This window comes from Haliaeetus leucocephalus, unplaced genomic scaffold, assembly GCF_000737465.1.
Source record: "Haliaeetus leucocephalus isolate CR32 unplaced genomic scaffold, Haliaeetus_leucocephalus-4.0 Scaffold616, whole genome shotgun sequence".
NCBI lineage: Eukaryota > Metazoa > Chordata > Aves > Accipitriformes > Accipitridae > Haliaeetus > Haliaeetus leucocephalus.
The window spans coordinates 3,519,808-3,529,302 of record NW_010973052.1 but is presented as its reverse complement, the minus strand read 5'-3'; the positions used below and the strand labels follow the sequence as shown (position 1 = coordinate 3,529,302).

The window sequence follows — 9,495 nt, the reverse complement described above, 5'->3', positions numbered from 1 at the left end:
GAGTTTCTCACCTTGTGCATGCACAACGGCGTGTTCAGCCCGTGCTGGAAGCAATTCACTGAGCAGCACATTGGTTTCACCCTCGGCAGCTCAGTTGGCCGTCAGGGTTGCTCTGCTGTGGGGTATTTTGGATATGTGGGTAAATATCTTCCCTCCAACAGTGCCAGGTGTTTCCACGCACAGCAGCTCCCTCAACCACTTTGTAAAGGTTTTGTGGCGAGGGGCTGCCCAGAGCGCGGTTCCTGCTGGCTGTTGGGGGGGGGTTGCGACTGACCCCGGGTCAGCCACTGCACAGCTGCCGAGGGACGTGTAAAGTGACAGCCATCCATGAGCCATCACTGCAGGATCCTTCTGAATCTTTATTTCAGCTCCCATCTTAACGACCCATCCCACTGTGGGATGATCTTGGTCCATCAGACTTCAGGCTACAGGCCAAACTCACTAGATAGCTGGGTTGCTTTTCTTCTGACCCATTGAGAATTTATGCAAACAACGTATCAGGGGCTTTTCTGGACAGACTTGGTGGCTTGAATCTTTTGGGATCTTGCCCTCAGGATTTCATGTCCCTGCAGGCAGGTTCAGGATCAGTTTCTAGCACCTTTCTGTCATCACAGTCCTCTGAGTTCTCACACACCAGTTTGTGTATGTCCCCCACACCATCCCACTGCTGTGCTTGGGTAACACCTTCACACGAGTGATTTAACCAGGTGTTTTAGAGAAGACTCATTCAAGAGTCTCTCTGGCACCTCCATTTTTCCAGCTGATTGAGTTTTTGTAAATAGTGGCTATCTGAAATTTTCTTATCCCGTAATTAATGGCTGTTGCTTCATCTTGCTCATGTGTTTCTGCCCTACCAGGTCATATGAGAGGGGATGTCCTCTCCTCAGCCACATGTCAGCAGACTGGCTGTGTGGCCTGAGACTGCGGCATATGCAAAAGGTTTTGTGGTATCCAGGATAGCTTTGTAAAGCATACAAAGAATGGTGCAGAACTGATATTACTGCTGGACTGCTGTGGTGGTTGCACTGCATTCAGTAATCTGTGTTTTTACAGGTTTGATGCGCATCGCCATCAGGGATGATTATGCTAAAACTCTAGCTGTTGTAATGGAAACAGGTTTGCTCACCTTTTTTTAAAGTCAAGAATACTCAATCTATTAAACATTAATTTGTTTCCTTTGTGGTAAGAAAAGTATGTGGCTTGAAAATGCCATAAATGTTGGAGCATGATTTGTAGCCTTGCTTTCGGGTGGGGTACCGGGGCAAAGATTGTGCTCCATCACCACGCGCCTTTAATCACTGCAGACTTCGAGCTCACACATTCTCCTTGGATGAACAGAGCGCGTCTTTATTACTCTGTGAGGACTTTAAATAATTCATCACTAGAGAAAGCAAAGGGAAGAGCGATGCTGTTTGTGCTGTACTCTAATTGCGGAATGCATCGTCACCTTTCAAATGAGGCCCCAAATTTAATCACGATTCTCTTCTAGCCCAACATTTGGTGAACCCCTCTGTTTCTCCACCTGCCGCAGGGGGATGAGGGTGCCGGTTCGCCCTGTGATGTTGCAAACATCCCACCTGCGGGGAAGGAGGTTTCTCTGAAACAAAACCACAGCCAGGTATGAAACAGCAATGATGGTCCCCAAGGTGAGAAGCATGGTGAACGTTTTAAAGGGGAAGAGCTGACTGTAGGTCCCGTTCACCAGGGAGCAGCCTGGGTAGCAGATGATGGGGGGGATGCTCAGGGCAGGCTCCCCCGCCAGCACCCTCAGGAGGAGCCCAACCAAGAAGCCGGCAGCCGAGCCGTAGGTGTTGGTGCTGGGAGCGAAGAGAGCGCAGCAGAGCTGGGGGAAGAGCAGGGCATACACCAGCTCCCCGCTGAGGAACCAGAGGTCATAGACCGAGCTGGAGTAGAAAGCCAGACCAGCAGCCCCAGCCCCAAACACCAGCATGGAGATCCTCATGGCCCATAAGACCTCCGTCTCTGTAGCCTGTAAAACAGAGATCGTGACATTACAGACACGGCGTTTAGTGGCAGGGTGACCAGCACTGTCCTGCCCTGGACTGGTTTCCACCAAGCCCTCGCTGCTTGCAGGCAGTGCTTGCCGCCAGCAGCCGCCCAAGGCGGACACCCCTGGAGATGGAGCTGCACGCTGTATTTTTAAGGGTCATGGGTTTATGCTGTTTCCATTAATATCCTTGTCCAAATTCTATACCGGTCATTTTATAAAGAGCAAATCTTTATAAAGAGCAAATACCAGTGGGGGTATTTTTATCCCTACTAAGGATATGAACACCCCTGCCCTGTGTTTGAAGCTCCGGCTCCAGAACTCAGTTCAGCAGCTGAAGGACAGACACCTCTAATCGCAGACCACACAGACTGGATTAGAAACCATCTTGAAACAAAAGCATCTTGCCTGACACCAAAACTACTGAATGCTGTAACCAAGTACCTTTTTCCTCAGGATTTTCCTGTAGATGTTGTGAGCGAACATGGAGCCAGCGGACAGAAGAGCTGAATCTGCAGAAGACATTGCAGCAGCAGCGATGGCTCCCAAACCAGCGATGGAGATGTATGCTGGGCAGAGATAGTGTAAAACAAGCGGCAGTATCATCGCTGATTCCCCTCTCTCGAGTGGACTCGGAAGACCATAGCTTGTCTGGTTCCAGTCTTTAAAACAGAACAAGGAAAAGTCACGAATCCTTCGCTGACATTTCTGCTGTCTTTGAAGCTGCCTTTCCACAGGGACCACTCACAGCAGGGCTAAGGACTGAGACCCACTCGATATTTTAGGACTGGGATTAATTTTTTTGGATTCTCTTATGATCTCTTGTGATTCCCCTTAGCATGCTGCAGCTCTCACTAGATCAAAGATTTTCCTTTTCCCCAGTAGCATCTATAGAAATAGCTGTGCTTTGTGTGTTTCCAGAACTGGCACAGTTAAAGGTCAACCTTCTAGACCCTGCTGGTGAGGAGAAGGGAGTTTTGCTCTGATGCCCCTAGTGACAGATGAATTAATCAGTTCAATTGATTTCTTTAAATGTTCGGTGATCTGGCTGCTCTTTAACCCTTCCTCACAGCCAGCACAGGACTGAGCCCCTGGACGGGGGCTGTGAGTTTACAGAACTGAACTCTCTGATTCCTTCAAGCAGGTTTTCTTCAGAACCTTATTAACAATCTGTAGTAATATTGCTGGGTCTTACAGGTGGAAGGCACTAACAGAAGCTAGGATAAGATTTCTTGGAAAATAGGATTATACAGGGTTTTTCAGGCTCTGCCTTCATCTTTCCTCAACACAAGGTCCATGAAAAGCCATTTCATCGTAATGAAATAGCTTTAAACAGGTCTTGGGGCCTTTTAAATGTCTCTAGGTAGTTGTGCACTGAACCTCAGAGGGTACAGACCACCTAGCTTGGTGGCCAGGGCTATGCTTTTAGGTACACAGGACTAGGTAATTTGAAGTCTAAATCAGGACTTCTTTGGACCTTGTTTTAATCACATTTGACAAAACCACGTTCATTATTCAGAGGCAAAGAGTTAGTTTTACCTGTTGATGCTGCAACTGCACCAATAAGCACAGAAGGGATGGCCATTGAGAAGCACCCAAGTCCAGAGAGGTAGGAGATGAGCCTTGCCTGTCCTGGCGAGGCAGCGGAGAGCACTCTTTGGAAATAAGTTTGCCATGGGATGCTCCCAAGCACCTGAAATGTTCAGATGTTACCAGTGGTACCCACCAGGCTGCTGTAGGGCATCATCCATCCATTCAGGTAGATGATAATCTTTACTGTTATAAAACTCTCATTTAAAATGCACAAACATTGCCCAGCTTTAACTATCGAGGGTGATATTTCTGATGTTTGAGGGTGTCCTTTTCCTTTGTTTTCATTGTGATGGATGTGAAATTTTGATCAAAACAGGTTAATAGTTTGGCAGACTGAGAAAGCTGAAAAATAGATTGCTTGACATAGTGAAACAGGCACAGAGGAAGGAAAAGAGAAGAAAAGTTTTTCAGGAATGCAACTTATGTAAAACATCTATCCAAACTTAGCTAGAGTATAATCAAAAATTAAAAATAAAATCACCATTTTCGCTTTCTTAGCAGACAAATTTCATCAGATAAAATCTGAATATTCTGTCCTCACCAAACAAGCTCAAGCTTCTGTGTGTCCCTGTTACCGATCAAGCAAACAACCTCCTGCAGTCTTGGCTATATTGGTAGCTCAAAAGTTGAGTTGTGCAGTGGAGCCAATGGCACCATGCTTGCTGATGACCTGCACTCGTGCCATTTTAATATTTTTGTTCAAATAGAGGGAATTTTACATAATTGTGTTAAAAGCACACGATTGAGGCTGCAAGACCAACCTCTCAAAAGGTAGGAAATGCCTCATTTAGGTGCCAGGAGTGGAACTAGTTGCCTGCATGGCCTTAATCAAGAGGTACATTCCTTCACGTCGGTAAAAGATGTAGTGTTCCTGCTGCTTCTTTCCTTCGCACAGCTGAGCCCTGGATCTCCCCAGTCCACTCAGTGTGCTGCAGAGTGGCTGAGAGAAGGTTTTACACATTGTCCTGCCCCTGCCAACTGCAATGTAGGCCTTCTGGCTGGAAGAACCCACAAGTTTTCCAGCAGAAAGTCCCCACACAATCCCTTGTCCCAACCACCTGTCCAAGAAATACTCCATACCAGGTAGAAGAAGTCATCCAGCCACCTTCCAAGATACTGTTTTTCTATCTTCCCAATCCAAGGGTCCTGGTAAGATTGATGAGTTGCTGTGTAATAAATACTTTCTGTTGCAGAGTTCACCAGGGCAAAGGGGATACAGACCCACTAGGATAGAAACGGAAATAGTTATTGATTTCCCCAGGGTCCATGTTCTTGGAGAATCTATTCAGATAATGAAATGAAGGTAGATGTAGAACATAAAGTAACATAAGATTAAACCAAGACTAAGTCTTCCTTTCTCCCCCTTCTTTACTCTAGATCTACATGTTTCTGGTTCATGGCATCATCAAGAACATGAGTCTGTAATTTGGGTCAATTGGTGCCTTCAGCAGAAAGATCTCTCTCCTTTCCAGCCAAGATTGTTCTGGTCAGGTTCTGCAGACTTTACTTGTGAGTAGCTGCATTCACCCAGCAAGGCCAATAGCTTGTGTGAGCACTGTCTGAAATGCATAAGGACTGTAAGACATTTCAGGAGACCTGTTCTCCTGAAGAGGAACTGTAGGGCAAGGGCTGGTATTGGTAGAGTTATTTTTGGTCAGAGACATACCAAAAAGCAGAGCAGGACTTTTTCCCTTAGTTAGGAAACTGGTAACAAAGAAATGCACAGGACTTGCCAGGCTGAGGGTAATGAAAACCAGCTGGATGACATCTGTGTATGCAACAGAGTAGAGGCCTCCCAGTAGAGTGTAGAGTATGACAGTGCATGCCGAGACAAGGATAGCCAAAGAGCCTCCAATGTCCAAGATGACCCTCATTGTTGCTCCTGCAGACAAGGGCAGCAGTCAGGTATTGTAAGACAGATTCATGTGTGCAGAATACAGAATAAATAAGGATATGTTATTCCCTTGATGCCGGCATACCACTCTGTATGAGAAGCACACGGTCCTCAGAGAGTGGGCAGAGTGAGGACTCAGGAGAGCCCATGTGCCCTTTCTGCTCTTGCTGCTACCTTGCTGCATGGCCTTTGCCAAGGCATCTTGCCTTCTTGCATCTGCTTTCCCACAGGCAAGAGGAAGGTACTAACTCCTATTACCAGACCTCTCTATTATAATATCATGAATATATACTACTGTCATTTGTTTCACACCTAAAAACATATTTTCCAGAAATGAGAAATGCTTGTGTTCCTCTCACAAAAGGAGACACGAAGCACAACTTTCCACAGCTTAGTCCAACACAATTCCCAAATATGTATTGTACTCTGATAGCTGTGCCACATGACCTTTAACAAATACAACAGCAAAGTAAGTATTTACCCAGGGATGCCAGGATAGCTGCAAACCAGAACACCTCTCCTAGGAGTGGTGGAATGAAGAGTAAGCTTCCCATCACGTTTCCGTAAGTTTCTTGAAGGGGATCCATCACTGTCACATAATTCTTGGATCTCATTGGATTTACAAAGAAGAAACCACCTATCAAAAGTGATGACATTTTGGTAGAATTTTGCATGTTTTATATTCCAGGCAAAAAAAGTAAGAATACTATGGTGTCTGGGTATCAGACTTGTATAGTGAGTGTGGAATTCGTACATAATGGAGAGAACAATGAAGCCAGCCAGACACCAAGGCCTCACTTCACTTGCCTATATGTGGGGTTTTGTCCCTCTGAGAGGTCCCAGGTTATAAAGGACATCTGCTTACAGGTGACAGATATGACCCTATACTTTTGGTAGACCTACATCTTTCCAGAGTGGCTACTGGAGGCGGGGTGGGACCCCCTAGGGCACCCCAAATGGCACAAGATACCTGTGTGACTGTAACGACCTTGGCTCAGAGGACACCCACATATAGTCCTCTCTTCATCTCCAATGACCTACCAACCTGAGACACAAAGTTTTCCAAAATGCTTCCTGTGGAAAATGTCAGTAGGCAGCGTGAGGCATTGAAGACTCATATTTGGCTAAAAAAGGACACAAATTTTTGTCCTTGACCGTGTGATGCAACATGCTGATATTCCTTCCTTTTCTGGTTACATTTTCATTTTGGTGGCTTCATTGTCTCTTCCCAGAACTATATTGTTTTAATCTGCACATTGAGCTGAGTCCCACCCACCTTCATCTAAATATTAGACTTCAGACGTACAGCCATCTCATTAAAACCAAAGAATACGTATTGTGCCTAACCCTGAAGCTAACAGGACTGCTTGTCTGGGCACTACTGACCTGAGTAAAGATTGCAGGATCAGACCTGCACTCCTCAATTTCATTAGTAAGAATTACTCATGTAAGAAATGCTGGCAGTATATTTCCAAGCCTGATTCATATTCACGTCAGCTGGACTCTTTTCTCTGACTTGAGAATAAGGGTTATTGTTCTTTTAGAAATTCCTGTGCAAGGTCTGCACAGGTCTCCTTGCTTTAATCATCCTGTGTCCCTAGAGAGTTATGCTATAACTCAGTGTGGACTGGAAGAAACTTTGGTCTTGGCAAGACAGCTGAACCTCAGTGTGAGTCTGAGTCCAATAATTCTTGGAGTTAGAAATGGCAACTTAGGTATAGGACACTGCAAACTTAGCTTACTTTCAATAAAATAGTGACCAGCTGTAAACTGGGATAAGCTGGATGCACTACATATTCATTCTGAGATGACACTACTCAGAAGAATGGTTTTAGTGGAAAAATCAAGACAGTATTATTTCATCACACAGAAATTTTGAAGAAAAAATTAAAATGATACCAATACTCTCAATAGTCAGTGAATAAGAGACCATGATAAAAAAGCAATATGCACATAGCCACATGCTTCTAAAGTTCTCAGATAAGATTTTTGTCTTATAAATTGCTCCAAACATGCAAAACTCTACACTAGCTCAAAGCTACCCCCATTTCTTACGTTTTGCTTTAGAGGATAGCATTATAAATGCATATTCTGGATCTGTGGGAGACTGAAGAAGCAAAATCACCTTTAAAATGTACTCTATACTCTGTTATGCATCTTAATTTACTCATATGAATTTTTTTTAAAGCTTATGTGTTTTGATTGCATGAATTATTTACCAATAACAAGGGACAAGGCAAACCCCACAGGTGCTTGGACCCACAATAGTCCTTTGGAAGGCAGGTAGACAATTTCAGCTGTGCCGTTGATATATGCTCCTCCAACCCAGGTGGCTGTAAACATGGAAAGTGGAAAGGTAAGAATTGTGATACGTATTCTCAACTAGTCTTGTAGAACACACTGAGAGCTTGGAAACATTTTTCTCATACAAATATTTAATCACACTTCTATTTTCTTTACGAAGTTTTCTCCTGTAGTGAGATGTGCTGCTAAGTACAGCTAACTGTATTAGAATCTCATCCTAAGTAATATCCTAAATAATTCAAGAATTGAATACCTATGTGTGCATGGAAAAGCTCAATGTTTAACCATTTAGAGGCAATTTTAATATTCTAATTTTTAATTTCATTTTTCTCAGTGGAAGACTTTTGCTAGAGCAAACAGAATTGCCTTTGTTATCCTCTTGTGACTGATAGACCATCCTTCATGAGCATCACTTACACATTCTAAGAAAATAGACATTAGGGGAAAAAAATGCAAGCAGGCATTGCAGTCAGAATACAAACCTACGACACAGGCTTAAGTGTCTTAGCCAGGCAAGTACCACTTGGGGAAGCCTTTGCAAAGAACGGGTCAGGGAAGCAAATTTCAGATGACACCAGGCAGCAAGGAGAGAAAAGGGAAGTGGAGGGCAGCAGTCAGTGGGGAAACATTTTCTCTTTAGGAGAGAGACCAATGTTCACCATGAGTAGCAATTTATTCCACACAGAACTGGAGTGTTCCAGGAGTAAAATTCTTCTGTTATGCTGGATAACAGAAACTGGTTCAAGATTAAGACCACAGTTCTCCTTAATGAAAAGTGTCGTATTCTTCAGTCACTCTTAAATTAAACTCTTTAACTCTTAACTAAACTCTTAAATTAATCTCTTTAATTTAAAAGAATCTACATAAACATTAGGTTTTGCTCAGTGTGAAGAGGTTTGGAAGAATCCATCCCAAAATGATTCATGAAACCATACTCCTTTAAAGCCACACTTAGGTAAAATCTGCCCTGACATTAAAGGAGTTCACTTGCTTTGAAAGAAAAGTCCCCCAGTTCTATGCAATGCATGTGTTTTAAGAAGAATTTTTTAAAGTCCTTTAAGAAAACTTACCTGTTGCAGTAAACAATCCAATGAAAACATTTATATTCCTGCCTCCAACTATGGCCATTTCAGTTGGGTTTCTGTTCTGCTGGTCCTTTTTGCTTTTCCAAGAAGCCCAAATTCCAGTAGCCAAAGTTAATGTAAAAAACACACTCAAAGATACCAAGCCTGGTATATTTAGAGCCATTTTCTGTTGCTTAATTTAGATGATAGAGAGGAATAATGGCTTGATAATCTTTGACTGAGTCCACAATCAGAGAAAAATAGACAAAAATCAGAAAAAATAGTGCCAGCATGTAAAGAAACTGCTAAGTATTAGTTTGCTCTACTTTGCAAGGAAAGGTGCAGTACGAAACAGAGCCATAAACCCCAAAGTCTTGAGAACCGAATGGAGAGTCTCTGTCTTTGGAGGACTACTGGCAATTCTTCTGTCTTCCCCTTTCCTCAGAAGATATACACTCTTATTTTTCTGGGGAGGAGAGAATAAGAGGGTAGGAATTAGTGTTGATAAGAGCAAGGGAGCCCTGATGTGGAGGTGATACCATCTTGGCTTAAAGGAGGGAAAATGTTATATTTTGTCTGATATGCAACAGTATGAAAATAATCTCTATTTCTCTAGGTTCTAGGCACAAGGC

At 43.6% G+C, this 9,495-nt stretch overlaps 1 protein-coding gene across 1 annotated transcript; it reads right to left on the bottom strand.

Moving 5' to 3' along the window:
* Positions 1–1,468: 1,468 nt before the first annotated feature.
* LOC104838506 (high affinity choline transporter 1-like) lies at positions 1,469–9,047 on the bottom strand. Its single transcript, XM_010578267.1, has 8 exons — positions 8,870–9,047; positions 7,715–7,828; positions 5,977–6,132; positions 5,335–5,483; positions 4,682–4,825; positions 3,548–3,701; positions 2,453–2,670; positions 1,469–1,990 (listed from the first exon to the last, which is right to left on the bottom strand). The coding sequence occupies exons 1-8, from the start codon at positions 9,045–9,047 to the stop codon at positions 1,469–1,471; spliced, it is 1,635 nt and encodes a 544-aa protein (XP_010576569.1).
* Positions 9,048–9,495: the final 448 nt, after the last annotated feature.